This window comes from Anomalospiza imberbis, chromosome 33, assembly GCF_031753505.1.
Source record: "Anomalospiza imberbis isolate Cuckoo-Finch-1a 21T00152 chromosome 33, ASM3175350v1, whole genome shotgun sequence".
In the NCBI taxonomy this organism is placed as follows: Eukaryota; Metazoa; Chordata; class Aves; order Passeriformes; family Viduidae; genus Anomalospiza; species Anomalospiza imberbis.
The window spans coordinates 144,414-169,280 of NC_089713.1; the positions used below are offsets into that span (position 1 = coordinate 144,414).

The following is a 24,867-nucleotide window of genomic DNA, read 5'->3' on the forward strand; positions in this document are numbered from 1 at the left end:
ATATGTTAGCCAATGAATATTAATTAGGTCTTGTATTATGTAAGGTGATAAATGTATAAAATATGGGGAAATTAGACAATAAAGAAGGATGATATCTGGCCATATTGGTTTGAGTGTCATTATTCCGCCGGCTCTCCGTGGGACCCTCTTCACTCAGCTGAGCGGTGACAGCAGGCCCAGCCCAGCTGGGGATGGCTGCAGGTACCTGCGCTGTTCTGTGGAAGAGGCCACGGGTGTGTTTCTGCTCTTGTGTGCGCTGCACGGCTGCACCTGGCAAAGAGCGAGTGCAGCCTGAGCTGAGGGGCTGCGGGAGAGGCCGGAGAACACAGCCCAGCCCTGCGCTCCCCAGGCAGGGACAGCCCTGGGATGCCCCAGGGGATGGAGCACAGCTGTGGGGTGTCTGCCCTGGCCCCTATTCCGTCCTGTCCATGGGCAAGTGCCCAGGGCATGGGATGGGATGGGATGGGATGGGATGGGATGGGATGGGATGGGATGGGATGGGATGGGATGGGATGCCATGGGATGCAATGCAATGCAATGCAATGCAATACAATGCAATACAATGCAATGCAATGGGATGTGACCCAGCTGGCCGCAGCCACCAGCCCAGCAGCACAGCTCTGCCACTCACCCTTCTGCTGAGGCTTGAACTGCACCACCTCTTCAGTCTCCTGTGCTGGGCCAGCTCCAGTGCCTTCTTCCTCTTCCTCCACCCAGGCCAGCTTGGGCACTCTCGGGGGTCTCTGCTCCATGTCAGTGACTGGATTTGTGATGATTTGCAGGAGAGATGCCTCGGAAAAGCTCCGAGTCAGCAAGGCCTGCAGTCGTGCCTGGAAGGCACCTTCAAGAGAGAAGCCTCAGGAAGGCTACAGGACAGCAAGTCCTGCACTCTGGTCTCAAGGGCTCCTGCCACAAGGACAGGAGACTCCTGTCAAGGATTGTGGTCTGGCCTCGAGGGCACCGGTGGCAGGGATGGGAGATGCCTCTGGGGCACCAAGTCCCACAGTCTGCCCTCGAGGACACCTGCAGAAGAGAAGCCTTGGGAAGGCCACGAGTCACCAAGTCCTGTGGTCAGGCCTCGAGGTCAGCTGCAGGAATAACACCTCGGGAAAGCTCCGGGTCAGACACGAATGAGTGCGCTGTGCGGGGGCTCCTCACGGCACCACTCTGTCCCGTCCTGTCCCGTCGCGTGCTCCGAGCACTGTGGCATGGTCTTGTCACCGCCAGCTTCTATGTCACCCCGTGTCACAAAGGGTCCTTGGACACGCTGTCCCGTTCCATGCCACGGTGACCGTGCTGCACCGTGTCACAAAGGGCCCCTGCACACACTGCCCCCTGCTCTGGGGCCGCCCCCAGCCCACCCAAAATGGCTCAGGTTGGAAGGAATCCCTCACCCCAAGTGTCTAAGACAGCCCGACAGGATCTTTAGGAACAGCTCAAACCATCAGCAAACGCTGCCCTGCCCTGCAGGCTCAGGGCAGCAGAAGGAGCCCCCAGGGCTGCCGAAGCAGCCGTGCTGGGAAGGGCACGGGGCCTTCACAGAAGCTGGCACAGCTTCCTTGGGACACGTCCTGGCTGGTGGCCATCCTAAACCCGCGGGTGTGACAGAGACAAGGAATGTGTGGGCCAGGGCACGAATGCTGCTCTGACCCCTGGGGCCCGGGGAGCGCTGACATCAGCAGGTGTGGCAGAGTCCCTGCCCAAGCAGACCTGCCACCCCCCGAGCCCTGGCAGCGCTGGTGCCCATCGTGCCCATGACTCAAAAAGCATGAGGGAACCATTTAGCAGATTTAGATGCTGAGAATTCAGCTGAATCAGGGACAGAAAAACTAATGACAGCATTAACCCCTATGAGAGAAATGAAAGAAGTCCCCGTATTCAGTGAGACAGAAGAGAAAGAATTCCTCAAAAGAGGAGCCAAGAAAGATAACAAAGGGAAGTGGAGATTAGCAGATGGGAGGCAAATGTTGAATAAATCCCTTGCCAGGAAAATGCTAGAAGGCATACATGGAACAACACACTGGGGTACACAAGTGCTAAGTGATCAATTTCTAAGGGACTGGGCCTGCATAGGAATTTTTGGGATAGCTAAGCAGGTAATTGAAAGGTGTGTGATATGCCAACAAGTAAATGAGAAGGTCATGAGGAAAACACCAGGGGAGGGTGAGAACTAGCCTTACAGCCCTTTCAAAACATCCAAGTAGACTTTACTGAGCTTCCTCAGGTACAACGGTGGAAGTTTTTACTAGTGATAGTAGGTGACCTGACTCATTGGGTAGAGGCGGTACCCACGGTTAAAGCCAATGCCAATGTTGTGAGTAAAACACTTCTAGAATCAATCATTCCCCGATATGGGATGGTGAACAGCATTGATTCAGACCAAGTGTAAGGCCCTCTGAAGCCCCCACTTTTGCCTACCGATTGCCACGAGGAGAAACCCCTTCCCCACTACAGTACCGGCTTGGAGAGAGCAGCAGTGCAGGTGCAGCTGCTGCACCGTTACGTTAGCTGTTCCGAACAAGGCCTGGCAAGGACTTGGCAAGGAATCAGCAAGGACCTGGCCTGAACACAGCAAGGAACGGCCTACTGCATATTTGCCCACTCTCCTCCTGAAGCTGAGTGAACTTTTGGGGTGACCCTAGTGGTCTCTCACTGAAGACCTCTCATCTACCCCATTACCACTGTGACAGACGGACGGAGATCGAAAACCCTCCTCTGAAGGACTGAGACTGAGACCCCTACCACAGGGAGGGGGGAAGCCACTAATGACAAGACCTGTTCTTCTTCAGTAATTCCAATGGACTTATTCTTCATTGTGTTTGTCCTGCTTTGGTGGTTTCAGTGGACTCACTTGTTCCCCTGCAGCAATTACAATAGACTCTCATTGTCCTGCATGTTCCCCCCTTTTTTCCTCCATGGAGTATAACCGGGCCCCTGAGTTGACCAGAATTTTGAAGACTTCCCCGACACGACCAGACGGATCCCCATCGTCCGGACCAGTGAGGATCTCGCCTGTGTTGGTAGCTATTCCCATCCCCCTCTTTTCTCTCTCTCTCTTTATCCTTTTATCTCCTTTCTGATCGCCACTATCATATTTACTGTTTTGGTCCCTAATAAAGGTGCATTTGTTGGGATTAACTGATAGTCCCTTGTTGTTTGCCTTTTTGCACGTTTGGGATTGGTGAAAAGAACCATCACAACACCCCACACAAGTGGATCATGACACCAAGGAACTCATTTCATCTCTAAAATATTGCAAAATATTGTTCAAACCCTGGGAGTAAATGGGAATTACACACTCCATGGCATCCACAGAGTTCTGGTCACACTGAGAGGATGAATCAAACTCTTAAAAGAGCTCTAGATAAGCTGATGTTTGAAACCCAAATGTCATGAATGAAATGTCTCCCTTTGTCCTTATTATGACTTAGAACTCAACCCCAGTCAGATCTGGGGGTGTCACCCTATGAAATGATGTTTGGGTTACCCTTTTTGACCTCACCCCAGAGGGTTGCCACCTATGAGGAAGGGGAAGCCAATGCCAAGAAATATGTTATGTCTATAGCAGAAACCTTAGAAGGGCTAAGACATAAAGGGGCTATTCCTCAAACTACCACCCTGGATTTCAGACTCAATAACATTAATTCTGAGGATTTGATCAAGTAATGATCAAGTCATGGAGAGATCAGCCTCTAACTCTTCAGTGGGAAGGTCCCATTCAGGAACTGCTCACCACCAAATCGGCCGTGTGAACTGCAGAGTGGGGATGGACTCATGCCAACAGATGGACTCAGGCCAACAGAGTTACAGGCCCTGTAGGAAAAACACAATGAGTGGACTGTATGTAACATCCAGACCAGGTGAAACAAGATTGACTCTCAGGCAGAGACTGAAAGACAACCAGAAAAACACCAAGACGCCCAAAGTCAAGCTTCCACCAGCCAGATTGAGAACTGTCTTCCTGTTTTAATGGGTGAGAATTACCAGCACCTGTTGAGGGGAAGTACACAAGGGACTGTAAAAGGTAATGGGGCAGCTTCTTTAAGAAAATAAGACAAAAGAAAGAGGGCAAGACCCCTTTGTTTGCTACCAAGAAGATGGCATAGCCCTGCTGTGGGTAGCAACCCCGTAGGCATGGTAAGGTAGGGACAAAAGGCCATATCGGACCACTGTCATTCCCCAACTGTCTTTGAATACAACAGGGACTGGAGGGCGAGACCAAGCTGGCCTCTGGACCCCTAAGATACACTGACTATGGGTAGCAACCACATAGGCATGATAGATGGGAGTCAAAGCCATCCTGGACCTCTGTTAGGCCCTTTTGTCCATTCCAAATAAGTGTGTCTAAGGAAAACCTAAGATTTTTCTCCTGTTCCCACTGTCCTTGCCCACATCAACAGATGCTAGTATGACTCATTCAAGAGAGAGAGAATTTTTTTTACTTAATTGTTCCAGCAAAATGACTTGTAAAAACAGAAAACGGGGGGTTGTTACAGATGGGTAATCCTATGGTTGACTCTCCCAATTAGGGGGTGAATATTACGTATATGTTAAGAGAAGTTGTGTAGGTGTATAGTTATCTTTCCCTTCCCCCTTGCATTGCTATCATGGGATGCCCTCAGTAGTCAGGGCATTTGGGAGGGTCGGCTTGTTACTATGGCAGCGCCTGAGCTCCAATCAAGCTGTAAGAAAGTGATTTCCACCACTGGACAGCGAAGGAGGAGTGGATTGACAAGATTTTGGGAGGGGCTGGAGGTATAAAAGACAGAATATCCATTTTGTAGATGAGCACGTGGTGATTGAATCCTTTGCTCCTGGCACTGTATTCTTTACTTTATTCACTCTTCTGTTGTATTTTGATAAGGTCTGAATAAAACCATATACATTTTTGAAAGTGAAAATTGTTTCTCACATGGGGTTGAGGAATGTGGGGCAAGGTTGTCCACAATGGGTCAGACCTCAAGGTAAAACTTCTCTGACCTGCCCAGACCTCCTTAGGAGCGGCCCTACATCAATATCAATCACAGAATGCTGCAATCAGCTCTTCTCTAAAGAGAACAGTAATAAAAGACACTCTTTAAAACAGGAATACATATTTCTTAGAAGCTCTTAGAAATATTTCTCCATAAGTGTAAAAGGAAACCTTCCAGATGAACTGCGCTAGAGCAGAGAGAAATCAAAGCACAGCTATCGCTTCTCAGGACTTGCTTGATCCTAATGAGCCCCGTGGTGCATTTGGAGCTGAGCCCTGAAACCTCAGGGCCTGAGAGGAGATTGCACAAACCTGTCCAGGAGTCAAAGGCAGAGAAAAAACCCAAAGTGTCTCAAAGCATTCTTGGGTGCCACTGAGGTCCATCCCCAACACAGGCTCCTCATGGACTTCTTGGAGGAGAGAATTGCAGGACAGGATTGCACAAAAACCTCTCAGAGACTCAGAGTGAAAAGGACAATCCAAAGTACCTTAAACTCCTTGTGTATCTCAAAGCATCAATGAGCCCCACTGAGTGTCAGCACAAAGCTCTGAGGGGGGGCTAATTAAAACAGATAATTTCAGGCTGTGACTGCACAATCTTTCTCACAGAATCTGTATCAAAAGGGAAACACCAAGCACCTTAAAAGAACCGAAGCACCTTGAAGCATTCATGAGCCCCACTGAGTGTTGTTCCTGACAAAGCCTCTCCAGGGACTAATTACAGCAGATAATTGGAGGCCATGATTGCACAAAGCTCTCAGGGACTCCAAGGCAAAAGCCAAAGCCAAAGTGCTTTGAAAAACCTGCAGTCCCTGGGAGCATGAAGGAGCCCCCAGGGCCATTCCTGAGCAAGGCTCCCCAGGGACTCCTTCCAGCAGATCCTTGAGGCCACTGGGATGTGGGCTAGGGAGGGATGCTGAGGGCAGGACAAGGGGCTGACAGTGCCCAGCCTGGCGGGGCTGTGCCAGGAGGCCCCAGTGCCTCAGGACAAGGTGTCTCTTGACAGCCCTTGGTGGCACAGACCCTGCTGTGCCCCAGGGCACCAAGACTTGGCTTCTCTTTGTCCCCACCTGTCATCAGTGCCTCCAGTTCTCTGCTCTGCCTGGGGCCTGGGGACACTTTCTCAGTCGTGTCCCTCAGTGGGACCCATTAAAAGTCAAAGAAACTTTGGAGTTGGATTCTGACTTGGAGTTCTGGAGAGGTTTCTGCAGCTCCCTCTCAGGGCCTGATGTTCAGGGCCTGAGCACAAAGCCCCAGAGGGTCATTAAAGTCCTTGTGCTGTGTCTGTGCTGCTGAGCTGGGCTGGGCTCCTGGCACAGAGGGTGATCCTGGCAACCAAGGAGAGCTTCAAAAGCACATTTCTCTGGATGAGCAGCTCTTCTCCCAGCCCAGCAGGGCTGGGGCACTGCCTGCAGCCAGCCCGGGCACAGCACAGAGGCACAGAGAGCTTCCATCAGTCAGGGCTGGGAAGGTGCTGAGAAGTGCCTGGGGCAGAATCCCTGGCAGCCCTTGGCACAGGAACCTCTGGCTGCAGGACAATGCAGCTGCAGCTCCTGGAGTGATCTCCTACAGCTGGAACATCCCAATGCCCACAGACCCTGTGAGTACATTCTCTGATCATCTCTTGTGCAGAGCAGCCAGGGGTGCCCAGGGCTGTCCTGCAGAGCAGGGTCCTGCAGCCCAGGGCGCTGTGCTGGGCCAGGGACTCTGCTGCCTGCCAGGGACAGCTCTCAGCCGGCCCGGGGAGCTGCTCCCAGCGCTGGAGAGAAGCTGTGGGGGGAAGGAGCCACCCTGAGCAGGGCAGGTGCTGCTGCTGAGAGCTGCTGGGTGGGGCAGGGCTGCTCCCTGCTCCAGAGCAGCCTGGGCACAGCTCCAGAGGACACTTCCCAAAGAAGGTAAACCTGGGATTGCTGTAAAGATCAGGAGCTTTCCTGAGAGTGTTTTCAATTTCCTGCTTGGGTGGGAAAGCTGGGGTGATGACAAAATGATTTTTGCTTTTATACATTTTTCATATATTCCTATCTCTGTAAATTACTATTATATACTTATAAAAATATAACCCTTATATTGTAAATGTAGGTAAACTTAATGGGAAGAAATGATGATGTCTAACATCAGTTTAGAAAGCTGAATGATTTCTTTATTATAACTGTGCTATAATACATTAATATACTATATAAAAGAAGATACTAAGACTACATACTTACTTTCTTTAACTACTATATCTAACTAGTAATAACCTGTGATCCTGTTCTTGAGAGTCTAGACACAGGTGGATTGGATTGGCCATCAGGCTCATGGAATCCTCACTAGAATCTAATCAAGCAATCACCCCAGGTAAACAATTCTCTAAACACATTCTACATACGAAAAACAAGGAGTAGAAATAGAAATTCTTTTCTCTTTCTCTCTGTGCACCTCTATGAAAAATCCTGAGAGTGAGAGAAATGTGCTACCACACCCTTTCCTAACTCTTAATTAACTCTATTTAACTACTATTATAAAATTAATATAATTATAATACTAATTAACTCTAGTACATTTCCTAACCTTTCTCTTAGATTTTAGAACAATAAGCTGACTGTCTAAATACATTCCTGAAACACTGTATAGTCTTATTATCAGGAAGAGGACCTACAAGAAGAACATTTTGGTTTTTGACCAGAATGTGAGCAGTCACAACTAAAAGTGAAGGCAAAGAAGCCCTTGGACCTACTCCAATGGATTGAGCCAGGGGTGTGTAACTGGGGCAAATGAATCTCCTCTTGGATGTTCCTGTTAAATAGCCTAATTAATTAACCTTAATAAATTGTTGAAATCAGGGGCCAGGTTTGCCCCATCCCCACTGGGACACCTGGAAGCTTCCAATAAAGGTCTGGTTTTTACTTTACTGGTCTAACACTATTACAAGGATTTTTTTTTCTCTTTTGACTATAAACAACAGGGGGATGAAAGAAGCAGAACAGGAATTGTAATCCCAGAATGACAGAACATTCTGAGTTGAAAGGGACACACAGGATCATCAAAGGAAGGTTTGAACATTTACAGAGACTCCAGAACTGTGACTTTGGGTGGTCAGTCTCTCTGCTGGCAGCCTCCCAAAGGGCCTTCAGCCACTCCTCAGCCCTGGACAGCAGCAGCATCACCTTTGCAGGGCCCAGCAGGGCTCTCCTGAGCTGCCCTCGCCCAGCTGCACACAGACCCTGCCCCAGCCAGGGCCCTGCACACAGGCAGGTTTCTGTAGGGCCGGGCCGAGGGCACCCAGGGTGGGATGGGCTCTGTGAGCGCTGGCAGGGACAAGGCACCTCTCAGGAGGGAATGTCCAGGCCCAGGGAGATGCTCAGGGAAGCAGAGGGGGCTGAACAGAGCAGTGCTGGGGCAGGAGGGCACTGTTGGTGTGTGGGAGGTGCCGGGCACAGCTGGGCACGGGAACACTGTCCTGAGTGCCCGGCTGTCTCTGCCCTGCCCTCTCAGGCACAGCACCACAACATCTTCTCCTGTTTCTGCACTCCCCTGATATTGTCAGTGTTTTCTGGTGCTCTCAGGGAGGCTCTGGCATTTGCAGCAGCTGAGTCAGGCACTGCCCTTGGCATTCCTGCCAGGCAGGGCTGTCCATGGGAATGGGGTGTCCAAGCTTCCCTGGGACCTGTGGGGCTGAGGGCGAAGCAGTCCATGGGAAAGGGGAATGAGCTGAGCCCCTCCCTGAGATCCCATCATGGGCACAGCTGGGGATCTCCTTGCTGTGCCCTTCCCAGCTCTGAGCTGCCCTCCTGGGTGCAGAGCTGTGCCAGAGCCTCTGGGAGTTCCCTGAATGTCCCACGGGGAAGTGCAGAGATGCCACAGCTGAGGAAATGCTGCTGGGATGGCCAAGGGAGCCGTGAGTGTCCTTGGCACAAGGGGGTGCTGAGAGCTTGCCCAGAGACCTTTGGAGAGGGTGAGACATTCAGGGATCCCTCTGCTCTGGGCAGGGTCTGGATTATCCCAGGGTGACCCGGGAGTGTGATTGTGCTCTGATTGTAGCCAAAAGTGCAAAGCCAGGGCCGTTGGGAACAAGCCCATCCAGCCCCTCACCTTCCCTCATCCACAGGGAATCCTTTGCCTCTCACATCTCTCAGTGGCAAATGCTGAGTGCAGCAGGAATGCTGGGGATTTCTGACCTCAGAGAGCCAGGAATTATGTGTGGGTAGGAAAACATTTCCTAAACAAGCTACTGCCAGCCTCTCCTGACTCGTCACTGTCCTTTCTCCATGAACATGTCCCCATGTGCAGCCACAGCCAATGTCCAACAGCAGCTCCATCAGCCACTTCCTCCTGCTGGCACTGGCAGACACGCGGCAGCTGCAGCTCCTGCACTTCTGCCTCTTCCTGGGCATCTCCCTGGCTGCCCTCCTGGGCAACGGCCTCATCATCAGCGCCGTAGCCTGCGGCCACCACCTGCACACGCCCATGTTCTTCTTCCTGCTCAACCTGGCCCTCAGCGACCTGGGCTCCATCTGCACCACTGTCCCCAAAGCCATGCACAATTCCCTCTGGGACACCAGCACCATCTCCTACACAGGATGTGCTGCTCAGCTATTTTTTTTTGCCTTCTTCATCTCAGCAGAGCTTTCCCTCCTGACCATCATGTGCTACGACCGCTACGTGTCCATCTGCAAACCCCTGCACTACGGGACCCTCCTGGGCAGCAGAGCTTGTGCCCACATGGCAGCAGCTGCCTGGGCCAGTGCCTTTCTCTATTCACTGCTGCACACGGCCAATACATTTTCCCTGCCCCTGTGCCATGGCAATGTCCTGCGCCAGTTCTTCTGTGAAATCCCACAGATCCTCAAGCTCTCCTGCTCCAAATCCTACCTCAGGAAACTTGGAGTTTCTGTTGTCATTACATCCTTAGCATTTGGTTGTTTTGTGTTCATGGTTTTCTCCTATGTGCAGATCTTCAGGGCCGTGCTGAGGATCCCCTCTGAGCAGGGACGGCACAAAGCCTTTTCCACCTGCCTCCCTCACCTGGCCGTGCTCTCCCTGTTCCTCAGCACTGGCACTCTTGCCTACCTTAAGCCCCCCTCCATGTCCTCCCCATCCCTGGATCTGGCCCTGTCAGTTCTGTACTCGGTGGTGCCTCCAGCCCTGAACCCCCTCATCTACAGCCTGAGGAACCAGGAGCTCAAGGCTGCAGTGTGGACACTGATGAGTGGACGTTTTTCAGGAACATTAAACAACTGGCCAATTTCTGCAAATCACTTGAAATAAAAGTCATCTTTGATACTTCTTGTTGTTTGGTTGTGGGATTTTTTTACTTTGTTTTAGTTTTTAAAATATTGACCACAAGAAAATGTCAATGTGTGTGCAATTTCTCCTTTTGTTTCTCTCCACATTCCCTGTGCCCACAGACTGTGTCAATGAGGGGCTGCACTCTTGGTGGCTTTAAAGGAACTCAAGGATCTCCCAGCAGAGTTTTCTGCAGAGATGCCCTTTTGGTGCCTTCTCTGGAGCTGCAGCAGCAATGTCTGTGTGCAGAGCTGGGGCAGATCAGTGCTGGCACAGCAGCTGTGCCCAGCAGCAGCAGCACTTGGTGTTGCCAGTGCTGCTCCCGTGGCCCTGCCCCGCTGCCCTGGTGGCCCTGGTGTTGCTGCAGGGCCTGAGTGCTCTCGGGGCCGGGCACAGTCCTGGGGGTGGCAGTGCCGGGGCTGCAGCAGGGACAGCCCATGGGCACTGCTGGGGCAGCGCTGACGCCTCAGGCCAGGGCCTGGGGGCTCCAGGCTCCTTGCCCAGGCTCTCTCAAGAACACGGCCAGGCCAATGCTCAGCACAGAAAACCCCCGTGAGCAGCCCCAGGCTGGCCGTGGGCAGGCTGGGGGCAAACAGCATGGCTGGTGCTCTGCAAGGGCCCTGGGGGAGACGGGAAGGAGCAGCAGAGCAGGGGCTGATCCATCCCCAGTGCGCTGGACAGCCCAGGGCAGCGTCCCAGAGCGTCCTGATGGAGCTGCCAACAACATCCTCCCTCTGCAGCCCTGGCCTCTCCCCCAGCTCACACAGGAGCCGCATCCTTGCAGGCACAGCCACGGCAGCACTGGCTCAGGAGCCCCTGTTTGCATTGCACACAGCAGGCAGGAGCACCCCCATGCTGCTGCTGTGGGGACATGAACCTGAGGGAGCACAAATGCCATCAGCCCCTGGGGCCAGGAAGGGCTGGGGGATGCCAGGGAAACCACTCAGCTTTGTCCTGGCCTCTGCAGTCAGCCAGAAAGTTTGTTCCCATCAGCTGGGAGTTTCCTGTCCCACTGCAGACGCTGTTGCTCAGAGCCAGGGCTGCCTGGCAGCCACCCCCAAACTGCCCTGAGCATTTCCTTGGCTTCTCCTTTGCTTTCTTTTTCCTTCCCTTGTACATATTTCTTCCAATTCCCCAACCCTATTCCCTCCCCTGCACACAGCCCATCCCTGTTTGCCCTCTCCTCTCTGGCCCCACTCCCCATTCCAGTTCCTGACTTGGCACCATGGGAACGGCCCTTGGGGAGCAGGATCATCCCACAAGTGCTGCAGGAATTGTCTGCAGGCTCCTGCAGTGCCTCGTGCTGCTCCCTTGCCAGAGGCAGCCCAGGCCAGGGGGGCACATCTGGGCTGCTGTGTCTGGCTGTGGGGCTCCCTGTTCTGGGCAGTGAGGAGGGGCTGCAGAGGCTCTGCAGGACTGACAGGATGGGCTTTGGGGCTGTGAGGAGAAGCTGAGGGACCTGGGCTGCTGGAGCTTCTGAGGAGGAGGCCCAGGGCTCCTCCTGCAACTGCTCCAAGGGCAGTTTTAGAGAATCCCAGAATCAGCAAGGTTGGAAAAGACCTTGGAGATCATCAAATTCAACCTGTGCCCTGACACTGCCTTGTCTCCCTGAGCCTCCTCTTCTCCAGGATAAACAACCCCAGCTCCCTCAGCCACTCCTCACAGGACTTGTGCTCCAGACCCCTCACCAGCCTTGTTGCCCTTCTCTGGACACGCTCCAGCCCCTCCATGTCCTTCCTAAATTGGGGGGCCCAGAACTGGACACAGCACTCGAGGTGCTGCCCAACCAGTGCTGAGCACAGGGGAAGAATCCCTGCCCTGCTCCTGCTGGCCACACCATTCCTGATCCAGGCCAGGAGCCATTGGCCTTCTTGGCCACCTGGGCACACTGCTGGCTCATGTCCAGCCTGCTGTCCATCAGTCCCTGCAGGTCCCTTTCTGCCTGGCTGCTGTCCAGCCACTCTGTCCCCAGCCTGTAGCGCTGCAGGGGTTGATGTGGCCAAGGTGCAGGACCTGGCACTTGGACTTGTTAAACCTCACCTTGTTGGATTTGGGCCCTGGATCCAGCCTGGCCAGGGCCCTGTGCAGAGCCCTCCTGCCTTCCAGCAGATCAACACCCCCAGACAACTTGGTGTCACCACGGTTCCATGAGGCCCCAGAGTGTGTCCCAATGGTGTCCATGATTCCATGAGGCCTCCCAGTGTCACACTGTCCCTCTGGTGTCACAAAGTCCCTTGGATCCTTGGGCCCTGCAGTGTCACAATGGCACCGTGGTGCCCCAGGGCCCTGCAGTGTCACAATGGATCCTTGGTTCCATGAGGTCTGGCAGGGCAGCAATGCTCTCTTTGGTTCCCGCTGTCTCCCACACCTCCCACTGTCAGGCTATAGAAGGACACCTGGCTGATGAAGGGGAGTGGGAGTGGGTACCTACTCGAGGAGGTAATAATAAAAATCCCTCCCAACCCCCTCTCCCAAGCCAGGTGCCACTTCAGATTCGGTATGATCCCCTGGATCTGGAGAGTCAGCCAGATGGTTTAGAAGAAAATTATCTGCCCAGTGAGCCTCCCAGTTATGATTTATCTGTGAGACAGATCAGCACCTCTAACATCAAAAAGGAAAGAAGGGTAATCGTGGTGGGTGAGTCCTTTCTGAGGGGAACAGAGGGCCCCATATGTCGACCAGAGCCACCCCACAGAGAGGTCTGCTGCCTCCCTGGGGCCCGGGTATGGGATATCACTGACACACTGCCTGGGCTGATTCAGCCCTCTGATTATTGCCCACTGCTGATACCCCAGGCTGGCAGTGATGAGATTGAGAAGAGGAGTGTCAGGGCAATTAAAAGGGACTTTAGGGCATTGGGTCAGGTGGTTAATAGGACAGGGGCACAGACAGTCTTTTCCTCAGTCCCTTTGGAGTCTGAGAAAAATGGTGAAAGCAATAGGAGAGTTCACATTATCAACGAGTGGCTCGAGGGTTGGTGTCATCGTCAAAATTTGGGATTCTTCAATAATGGGGCAACTTTTACAGTACCTGGCCTGCTTGGACCAGATGGGCTCCATCTTTCTGTGAAGGGCAGAGGAATTTTAGCTCATGAACTGTCAGAACTTGTTGAGAGGGCTTTAAACTAGGTCTGAAGGGGAAGGGGATGCAGCTGGGTTGTCTGGAAGCAGGCTCATGGGTGGTAAGCCTGAGCTAGGGGTGAAATCAGCAGCCCAGCTGAGGTGCATGTACACCAATGCACACAGCATGGGTAACAAACAAGAAGAGCTGGAGGCCATGGTGCAGCAGCAGAGCTATGATGTAATTGCCATCACAGAAACAGGGTGGGACGACTCACATGGCTGGAGCGCTGCACTGGATGGCTGCAAGCTCTTCAGGACAGACAGGAAAGGGAGAAGAGGTGGAGGGGTGGCCCTTTACATTTGGGAGGCTTTTGACACCATCAGTATTGAAACTTATGGAGTTGAATGTCTGTGGGTAAGAATTAAGGGAAGGCCAACAAAGCTGACATCCTACTGGGAGTCTGTTTTCATCCACCCAGCCAGGAAGAAGTTGTGGACAGGTTATTTTTCAAGCAGCTAGAGAATATTTCTGGATCATCAGCCCTTGTTCTTGTAGGTGACTTCAACCTGCTGGACATCTGCTGGGAACTCAATACAGCTGAAATGAGGCAGTCCAGGAAATTTTTAGAGTGTATGGAGGACAATTTTTTATCGTAGCTGGTGAGTGAGCCCACCAGGAGAGGGACTATGTTGGATCTGTTTTTTGTAAATAGAGATGGGCTGGTGGGAGATGTGGTGGTTGGAGGCCACTTGGGGCACAGTGATCATGAAATTACAGAATTCTCGATATTTGGTGAAATGAGGAAGAACACCCATAAGACTCTTACATTGGACTTCTGGAGGGCAGACTTTGGCCTACTTAGGAGACATATGCAGAGAGTTCCTTGGGAAGCAGCCCTTGAAAACAAAGGAGTTCAGGAAAGGTGGGTCTGCTTCAAAACAGAGATCTTGAGGGCACAGGAACAGACGGTCCCTGTGTGCTGGAAGACACAGGCTGTGTGCCTGAATTTGACGAGGCAAACATCTAGCCTGTATGGGCTTGGAGGTTTGAAGGAACTTAGGAATAAAAAGAGGATGGATCATCTTTGGAAGGAGGGTCAGACCTCTCAGCAAGTATTTAAGGGGCTTGCTGGGGCATGAAGGAAAGAAATTAGGGAGGCCAAAGCTCAGTTTCAACTTAAAATGGCAGCTTCTGTAAAGGCTAATAAAAATGTTTTTACAAATACATCAATGGTAAAAGGAAGGGTAAGACCAACCTTTGTTTGTTATTAGATGTGGAAGGGAATTTAATACCTGCAGATCAGGAGAAGGCAGAGGTGCTTAATGCCATTTTTTGCCTCCGTTTTTAGTGAGAAAATGATTTGCCTTCAGGACAACTGTCCTCCTGGGCTGGTAGATGGTGTCAGGGAGCAGAGTGGACCACTGTTATCCAGGAGGAGGCAGTCGGAGAACTGCTGAGCTGCTTGGATGTTCATAAATTCATGGGACCAGATGGGATCCACCCCAGGGTGATGAGGGAGCTGGCAGATGAGCTTGTCAAGCTGCTCTCCATCATTTACCAGCAGTCCTGGCTCACTGGTGAGGTTCCAGATGACTGGAAGCTGCCCAGTGTGATGCCCATTCACAGCAAGGGTGGGAAGGAGGATCCTGGTAATTACAGGCCAGTCAGCCTGACCTCAGTACCCGGTAAGGTCATGGAACAGTTCACACTGAGTGCCATCACACAGCACTTCCAGGATGGCCAGGGTGTCAGACCCAGCCAGCAGGGGTTTAGGAGGGCTAGGTCGTGTTTGACCAACCTGGTCTCCTTCTATGACCAGGTGACCCTCCTGGTGGATGCAGGACAGGCTGTGGATGTTGTCTATTTGGACTCCATCCAGGCCTTTGACACTGTCTCCCACAGCACACTCCTGGAAAAGCTGCAGCCCACAGCTGGGACAGGAGCACTCTGTGCTGGGTTCAGAACTGGCTGGATGGCCGGCCCAGAGAGTGGTGGTGAGCGGTGCTGCATCCAGCTGGGGACAGTCACCAGTGCTGTCCCTCGGGGCTCTGTGCTGGGCCAGCTCTTTTCAGTATTTTTATTGACCACATGGATGAGGGGATTGAGGCTTTCATTAGTAAATCTGAAGATGACACTGAGCTGGGAGTCTGTGTCCATCTGTTGGAAGGCAGGAGGGCTCTGCAGGAACACCTGGAAAGGCTGGATAGATGGTAGAGTTCAATAAGTTTAAATTTAATAAATCCACGTGCCCAGTCCTGCATTTTGGCCACAATAACCCCCTGCACAGCTCTAGGCTGGGGACGGTGTGGCTGGACAGTGCCCAGGCAGAAAGGGACCTGGGGGCACTGGTCGACAGCAGGCTGGACATGAGCCAGCAGTGTGCCCAGGTGGCCAGGTGGCCTGGATCAGGAATGGTGTGGCCAGCAGGAACAGGGAGGTCATTCTTCCCCTGTACTTGGCACTCGGGTACTTGGCATTCTTCCTCTGTACTGGCAACGTACCTCGAGTGCTGTGTCCAGTTCTGGGCCCTCCAATTTAGGAAGGGCATGGAGGGGCTGGAGCACGTCCAGAGAAGGGCAACAAGGCTGGTGAGGGGTCTGGAACACAAGTCCTGTGAAGAAAGACTGAGGGAGCTGGAGTTGTTTATCCTGGAGAAGACTCAGAGGTGACCTTATCACTCTCCACACTCCCTGAAAGGTGGTTGCAGTCAGGTGGGGGTCGGTCTCTTTCTCCTCACAACAACTGACAGAACAAGAGGACAGTGTCTTAAGCTGAACCAAGGGAAATTTAGGTTGGGCATTAGGAAAAAAGTTTTTAATGGAAAGGGTGATAAAGTACTGGAATTGTCTGTCCAGGGAGGTGGTGGAGTCGCCATCCTGGGATGTGTTGAAAAAAAGACTGGATGTGGCACTCAGTGCCATGGTTTAGCTGAGGTGGTGTTAGGGCATGGGTTGGACTTGATGATCTCGAAGGTCTCTTCCAACCCAGAAATTCTGTGATTCTGTGATTGTGTGACATCACAGACCAGGTTGTGACATAATACAGTAGGCTGTGACATCACTGGTTTATTATGTGACATCACAGAGCAGGCTGTGACATCACAGAGGAGGTTGTGATGTCACAAAGAAGGCTGAGACATTACAGGCTGGCTGTGTGACATCACAGAACGGGCTGTGAAGCCACAGAGAAGACTGCCATCATAGAAAAGGGCTCTGTGACATCACAGAGCAGCTGTGTGATGTCACAGAGAAGGCTGAGACAATACAGAGTGGGTTGTGACATCACAGAGCTGACTGTGAAATCACAGAGCAGGCTGTGACATCACAGCGAGGCTGCCAAAAATCACAAAGGTGTCTGTGACATCACAGGCTGGGCTGTGACATCACAGGGCAGATTTTGTGACATCACAGTGCAGACTGGGACCTCAAAGAGCAGGCTGTGACATCACAGGGCAGCTGTGTGATATTACAGGGGTGTGTGTGACATCACAGGGGCTGTGTGAGGTCACTGGGGAGGTCACTCCACCCCAGCCCCCCCTCCCAGTTCCCCCAGAGAAGTCCAACGCTGCTCGTGCACAGGGGGGTCCCCTGTTCCCCCAGGTCCCCCCGCCCCCGGCGCCGCAGCCTCCCCCAGAGGATGTTCCACGAGATCGACCCCAGAGCCTGACACGGGGACGGGGGCCGGGGCTGTGGGGGGTGGGACAGGGGGACAGGGACCCCCCGGCAGCATCCCCGTGTCCCCCAGGGCCAGAGCCTGGGCCAGGGCTCCTTCACCCTGTTACCAACGAGGGCTTGAGAGCGCTGAAAAAATCCCCAGCAAGGGATCAGCAAAAACAAGATTTAATATTAAGTGACAGCATGGCAACGTTCCATGCCAAGAGTCACTCTGCTCCTGGAGCCGTTGTGATGGTTGGTGCCATGGAAACCTGCCCTGGCCCCTTGCTCAGGGCTGGTGTCACTGACCAGAGCCAGAGGGGATTTGGATGAGATGGGCACTGCAGAGCTCTTCCCACCCAAACCATTCCAGGACTGCATGGGCAGAAGGGGCTGCTCAGTGCACTCCATCCACTGCCTCGACTCCTCATGGTCTCTGCTGGACCCCACATCCCACAGCCAAACCCAGCCCCTTCTCTGCCTTTCCTCCCCCTGCCCCAGGGGCTGGCACAGCCAGGGGGGCACAGGTGACCTTTGGGCTTTGCAGGGCTCAGGCACAAGGGCCGTGGCAGAGTCAGGGCTGAGGTCACACTCTGTGGGCTGGGGCAGAGCCCAGCCAGAAATGAGCCCTGAGGCAGCAGCTCTGCAGTGCTGGCCACCAGGCTGGCTTGCCAAGGGAGGCTTCTGGCCATGCCCTGCAAGCAGCTGCTGCTGCCAAGGCGCCGTTGGTGCCTCAGTCTCTCCCTGGCACAGCTCCCAGCACGGCACTCTGCCCTTGTGCCCGAGGCCTTCCCTGTGCTGGGGCTGGCCTGGGGCTTTTCCTGCAGCGGGACCTGCCCTGCTCCTGGCACAGTCCACCAAGTCATTCCCTGCATTTCTCCTTTTCAAATTCCTTCCATCACCTACTCTCAGAGGTCCAGCCTGTTCTGGTGCTTATCATGAACTGACTGTGCTCTTGATTTATACCAGCTCTGGAGATGTAGAATCACCCAAACTGAACACAGAAACAAACTCCCTCTGTCCCATTTTCATGTTCTAGATCACTTTCCAGGTGTCCATGGAGATATGGGAATGATTATCACACAACTCTCCATTTCCTGCTGCAGGCTCTGGAGATTCCTTCTCTGCATTCAGTCAGGCTTGTATTCCCTAACAAGTCCTGGTTCCACCTCCTGTTTCCCAAGGCTGGAACAGTCACAATGAAAACCTCACCAATGGCACAACTCCCCAGCTCACCAGGAAAAGAAAGGACAAGCTGTCAAGTTCTCCAAACCTTTGTCCTGCTCTGCTGCAAGACTCCTGCTGCACACCCGCTGTGCAAAGCCAAGAGAAGCTGCAGGTGGTGGCACATCATGTGACAGGAGCTCAACCTGGCTCTCCAGGAAAGGTTCTTGAGAAGAGCAAACAGGACTGTGGAAAAGATTCCTGGAAAACTGAAACAGCTTTCCAGAAGTGAAATGAAAATTGAAAGAAACAGTCCAAGATGTTTTCCTCTATTTATTTCTCTGCTCCCTTTCTCCATCTTGCACTACTTCTCCATCCCATTAATTCCAATCTCACCTCTAAGATCAGTGACTTAGCAAGTTCTAAACACTCTAAAGTACCATGACCTACACAGTTTGCCTTCCAGTATTCACTGGAAAGCAACGCTGGAGCCATAAGTGCAGGGCCAGGACCAGGGAATCCTTCAGCCAAGGAATGTGCCCCGACAGGGTTTGATCCTCAGCTTGGACAATGCACGGCAGCGACCGAGGAGATACCTCTGCCTCCGTGCAGGAGTCCAGACTCTGGGTCTGGGCTGAACAGGGCAAAGTTCCCGTCTTTGGACGGGCTCAGGGGCTGCCCGCAGGGAGCGGGGGGCTGGGCGTGGGGGTGAGCGGGCAACGGAAAAACGGACACGGGGACAAACGGCCCCGGAGCTTCAGTTGCAGCAGCAGCAGCAGCGGCGGCAGCAGCGGCGGCAGCAGCAGCAGCAGCAGCAGCTAAAGCAGAGACTCCCTCTTGATTCTCCTCTCCCTCTCCCGCTGTCCCGCACCGTCTCCCGCTCTCCCTTTCCCGCTGTCCCCTCCTCTCCCAGTCTCTCTCTCTCCCCATTCCCGGCCGGGCCATGCCCCCGGCCCGCCCCCGGCTCCGGGCGGGGCTGCCCCATCCCCGCCCCCGGCCGTCCCGCCGGGGTCTCGCCTCCGCCCGGCTCTGGCCGTGCTGGCGGTGGCGCTTCTGGGCGGGCATCGGTGCCTGCGCCTGGGGCGGCATCGCCTCGCTCTGGCTCCGCCTGGCCCGAGCCTGGCCCCGGCCCCGGCTCCTCCCGGGCCCCGCGGAGGACACACGCGGCGCGGCCGCTGCCGCCGCCTCCGCTGCGGCTTCCCCGGCCCGAGCTCCGCCGCTCGGCAGCGCGGCCGCCGCCCCCGAGCCGCCGCTGTCCCGTTGCCGGGAGCGAACGCCTGGGGAGGGCCGGCCCGGGGCGGTCGGGGGGCGCTCGGGGGCCGCTCCTGGCCCCGGGCCGAGCGCTGACAGCCGCGTCCCGCCCGCAGGGAAGGCGCAGCAGGGCCTGCAGGAGCGGTACCGGCTGGGTTCGCTGCTGGGCAGCGGCGGCTTCGGCAGCGTCTTCGCGGCCACGCGGCTCTCGGACGGCGCCCCGGTGAGCGGCGGGGCCGGCGGCGGGCGGAGGAGGAGGAGGAGGAGGAGGAGGAGGGGGAGGAGGAGGGATAGAAAGAAAAGGAAAAGGGAGAGGGGGAGAGGGGGGAGGAGGAGGAGGAGGAGGAGGATGGGGCTGGAGCTGGGGCTGGGGCTGGGGCTGGAGCTGGGGCTGGGGCTGGGGCTGCGCATGGCGGGCGGCGAGCTCAGCCCGCTGCTGCTCTTGGCTTGCAGGTGGCCATCAAAAGGGTGCCAAGGAACCGCGTCCGGCACTGGGGCGAGCTGGTGAGTGAGCGGGGCCAGCGGCAGAAGCCGGGCCGTGCCGGGCGGGGATGAGCCGAGGCCCGGCAGGGTGGGAGCCACCAGGACGCCTCGAGGGAGAGCGGGCGTGGGGCCAGCGCAGGGCGCAGAGCATCCCGGGCTGGGTGAGGAGTTCCCGACCCCCGGTATGGCATCAGCCCCACTGACGGCATCGTGCTCCTCCCGCAGCCCGATGGCACCAGCGCACCCCTGGAGATCGTGCTGCTGGACAAGGTGTCCACTGGCTTCCCCGGTGTCATCCAGCTGCTGGAGTGGCTTCAGCTCCCCAAATACATCTTGATCGTGCTGGAACGCCCGAAGCGGTCTCAGGACCTGCATCATTTCATTCGGGCACGGGGGTTCCTGTCCGAGGAGGTGGCGCGGGATCTGTTCCGCCAGGTGCTGGAGGCCGTGCAGCACTGCACCAGCTGTGGGGTCCTGCACAGGGACATCAAACCACAGAACATCCTGGTGGACCTGGCCACCGGGCAGGCCAAATTGATTGACTTTGGCTGTGGCACCTACCTGCAAGACACAGCCTACACTCGCTTTGCAGGTGAGCCCACGCAGGGGTGTGCTCTCGGTCCTGGCATCTCATGGCCCAACATCTCACAGCCCAAGCTGGCTGTGGCAGCAGGGATTCTCCCTTTTGCTGCCCTTCATGGCACTGAGATTTCAGCTGACTTGCGTTTGAGCAGGGCTGGGTAGGGAGCCAGCTTCCAGCCCTGCTGGCAGCCTTTGCCCACCACTCTGGGCAGGACTTAGGCTGGGGCTGGGAAAGCCAGCCCAACAAAAACACGGGTGGGTGGGGGTAGCAGAGAGGGGGGCCGTAAGCTGTGTCCCAGCCGGTTTGGTGTGCAGGTGACAAAGGGCTTGGACTGCTCCACTCACCTGGTTTGTTTTGGATTCATGATGTTTTTTGGGCAGTGCAGGCAGGGAGGATGAAGGCATGGTTTTCCCAAGCACTGGGTGGGTTTTTCCTCCTCATGGTTGGGCCTTGCCAGGACTTCTGCTGCCCTCTTCCAATCCCAGTGGCTTCTTTTCCAACCCCAAGTCTGTACACAAGTCCCAGGTGCTGGCGAGAGGGCAGCGGTCACCCCGTGTGCCACTGGGGCAGCCCCCACACGCCCAGGGATGCTGGGGCCAGGCTCTGGGAGCAGCAGCATCCCCCTGATGAACCCCATCTGTATTCCACAGGAACACCGTCATACAGCCCCCCGGAATGGATCCACTTTGGATTTTACTATGGCAAGCCAGCTACCATCTGGTCCCTGGGCATCCTCCTGCACCAGATGGTCTGCGGGGAGCACCCTTTCAGGAGGAGCCAGAACATCAGCTGGGACCATCAGCTCTCGCTGCCACGACGGCTCTCTCAAGGTGGATCCTCATCTCTGGCCACGGGGGCAATGCCAGTGCTGGGAGACAGCAGCAGCTCGTGAGCATCCTGCTCTGGCAGCTGCTGAGGAGGTGGCACATGTCCTGCTCTCCTGCTCTCCTCCAAAACAGGGAATTGATGGGGAAGTTTAGGCCCAGCTCTGAGCACATCCAGCATGGCCTGGGCACGGGAATAGTGGGGCAAAGCCAACAGGAGCCTTCTCCAGCTGACCGGCGGGTTCTGGTTTCTCTGCCCAGAGTGCCAAGATCTGATCAGGCGCTGTTTATCCATGCTGCACTCGGACAGGCCCTCGTTAGAAGAGCTGTTCTGTGATCCCTGGCTGCAGGATATTGATCGGCCCTAGAAAAAGGGAGAGAGCCACAGGCACACTTTGATGCAAGGCCCTGGTAAGTTGCAGCTCCACACATGCCTTGGCAATCAGAAGCAAAGGAACCCAGACTTTTTGTCCTGCCTGTGTCACTGCCCAGGGGTCTTCAGATGGGAACACGCAGCCCTTGTGCTGGAGCTGAGCTGCTCTGCCCAGCACTGGTGGCCGCCATCTGAGCTGGTTTGCTTGTCTGGTTCCCTGACAGCTCTGGGCCCTGGGCAGAACCCTGACAGCCTGGGCTCACCCCCAAGGAAGGAGAAGGAGCCCCTGGAGAAGCTGTACCAGGTGGGGCTGCTGCTGCTGGGGACAGCGAGGACGACATCAAAGATGACAACCTCTTCCTCCACCTGGTCACCGGCAGCTGAGGATGATGGACTTCGATTCTGGCACCTTCTCCAAAGCCAGGCTCCACAGGGAATTAGCAGGTGAGTCCACACGCAGGGGGATGCTCTCAGATTTGGGCATTGCACAGCCTGGCCAGGAACCAAAGGTTCCCCCTTTGCTGGGGCGGATGCAGCTGATCCTTCAGTCGGCTGCCAGGCTGCTTTTGGCAGGGCTGGGGGATGGGCTGGGGTGGTGATGAAATGGGAGTGGGCTCCTGGCCCTGCCAACAGCCCCAGCACCCACCGTGCCCCGGGCTGGGGCTGGGGCTGGGGCAGCCAGCCCGACACAAACAAACCCCCATGGTGGGAGCAGAGGTGGGACTCCAGAACCTGTGCAGGGGCTGCTTTGCTCTGCTGGCAAGGAAGGGCTTGGGCTGCTCCACTGCCCCTGTTTGCTTTGGGATCACCGTTATTTTGGGGGGCAGTGCAGGGGGGAAGGGAGAAAGGCTGGGCTTCCCTCACCTGTGGGTGGGTTTTTCCCTGGCATGCAGGGGTTGGGCCTTCCTCAAGTCCCTGACAGTAATATGATTTTTGACCTTTTTTCTTGTTTCCCCTTTTTGTCTGTAATCTATTTTCAATAATTTGTTGTGTGTTTTTCTAGAGGAAGCGTTCTAGCTGGGGTCCAGTCTGGATGGGGAAGTGCTTGGGAGCAGCTGTGGTGTGGATGGGCCATGCCCTTGGAGAGGGCTGAGGACATCGTTTGGGACCAGCTTTTCTTCCAGCGGAGGATGGCGTCAGGTGGGTCCCGTCTGCTTGGCATGGTGGGATCAGAGCTTTGGGGAGATGGCAGCGAGCACAGGAGCATCCTGCTCTGGGCAGCTGCTGAGGGCTGGATGTGCCGTGGCTGGCTGCAGGCTGGGCACATGTCCTGCCCTCCTGCTCTGCTCCCAAAGGCAGCAGGGATGGGCAGCTCTGGGCACAGCTCTGGGCACGGCCAGCATGGCCTGGGCACCGCGGGCGGCTGGGACAAGGGGACAGGAGCCTTCAGCTGACGGGCGCTTTCTGGTTTCTCTCCTTGCAGCCGGGCTCTGCGGGTGCTGAGGCTGCTCTGGGCTCTGCCAGGGCTCTGCTGGAGCTCAGCACCGGGCCGCAATCAGCCAAAGAAGAAATGGGGTGACCTACAGCACAGACCTGCTGGAGCATTTCAGCAACACAGCTCAAGTGTGCAGAGTGTACACCTCCCAGGGAAAACATGACACCACCCCAAAATAAACTTGTTCAATAGCTTCTGAAATGAAATCAATCTGGGATGACCCCAAATGACATTTTGCAGCCTGCTCAAGCTGTAGCTCAATCTTTCTCTGAACAGTTCTCTCCTCCACCTGCCTTTTACTTCCCAACTGCTCCCTCTTTTCCCCCAGTGAGTTCCCAGCCCATGGCAGTCTCCACCACACTGTTGCCTTCCTTGGTGCCCTTCACCACGAGGAAGGCTGAGCCCCAGGCTTAGGGACTCATCCTGTCACTGGCTGAGGAGCAGCAATGTCTCAGAGGTCCAGTGGGATTTTAGTGTCATTCAGAGCTGCTCTCCAGCCCTCAGCTCTCCTCACTGCTGAGTTCACACTCCCTTGTCCTCGTCCTTGCAGCAGGATGAGCTCTGTGAATCCCCTTGAGCCTCCCCACTCTTCCCAGCCCACGCACCCACCTCAGTTAGGCTGAAGCTGCAGCTTCTCTGTCTCCTCTGGCACACCAGTCCAGTCCCCTGTGCGGGGAGCCCCAGCCCCAGAGCACAGCACTCAGCAGTGCACTCCGGGCTGGAGCAGCTGCCCTGCAGCCCTGGCTTGGCTGTTTGTGGCAAGGGAATGCTCCCTGTTTGCAGCTGTCCCTGCAGGATGGCCCCAGGGCAGAGCCCAGCCAGGCTCCCACTGCAGTCTCTGGAGCTTGGGGCAGGCAGTGGTCCCAGAGCTGGGGTTCACGGGGAGCACCCAGAGCTGTGGCTTGCAGTCAGTGTTGGCAAATGTTGTGTTCTCATCTCCTGCAGCCTGTGGGGAAAGCCACCTGTGCTGCCAGGCCTGTGTGTGCCAGGCCTCTGTGTGCCAGGGGCTCTTGGATGTCTCTGTACCCATGGACAGAAGGCTCTGTGTGTGGCAGGGGCTCTTGGATGTCTCTGTACCCATGGACAGAAGGCTCTGTGTGTGCCAGGGGCTCTTGGATGTCTCTGTACCCATGGACAGAAGGCTCTATGTGTGCCAGGGGCTCTTGGATGTCTCTGTACCCATGGACAGAAGGCTCTGTGTGTGCCAGGGGCTCTTGGATGTCTCTGTATCCATGGACAGAAGGCTCTGTGTGTGCCAGGGGCTCTTGGATGTCTCTGTATCCATGGACAGAAGGCCCTGTCTGTGCCAGGGTTTCCATAATGTCTCTGTGCCCATGGGTATGGAATAGAATGGACACTGAAAGTGTCAGTCCTGTTGCTTGCACGCTCCTTCCTTTGTATACAAGACGCATCCATGCACACCCCCATGTACAGATACATTCAAACATCAGGGAGGGAGAGAGATTTCCCACAGAGCTCTAACTTGGGCATAACTCACCTTTTAGCCGGTGGCCAGGGGATTTTTTTCCCAGCTCTGTGTGAGAAGGTGTCCAAGAGCTGAAGGAGCAGCATTTAGAAGCAGTTTCAGGATTTCTAGGCAGGAAGTGGAGCTGACAACCATCCACGTAACTCGCCGTATTCATCAGGATGTGCTGCTGGTTCTTTGGGAATATGGCCCAATGGAGACACGAGCCTTGGAAAAATCCCAGCTCTCTGTGGGTTTGTGCAAAGGGGGAGCAGCAGAAACACTTTGTGTCTGCTCTGGGGACACAAGGCCCAAGGAGCTGCGGTGGCAGAGGGT

General features: G+C 55.1%; 2 protein-coding genes across 2 annotated transcripts in view; one reads left to right on the plus strand and one right to left on the minus strand.

Moving 5' to 3' along the window:
* Positions 1–24,867, minus strand: part of LOC137463965 (zinc finger protein 208-like) — a 1,270,300-nt gene that overhangs the window by 52,173 nt on the left and 1,193,260 nt on the right. The window lies entirely within an intron of this gene.
* LOC137463998 (olfactory receptor 14J1-like) lies at positions 9,419–16,966 on the plus strand (the record flags this gene model as incomplete). Its single annotated transcript, XM_068175333.1, has 2 exons — positions 9,419–10,164; positions 16,900–16,966. Coding segments are annotated over 2 exons (813 nt in total), but the record flags the coding sequence as incomplete, so codon positions are not given.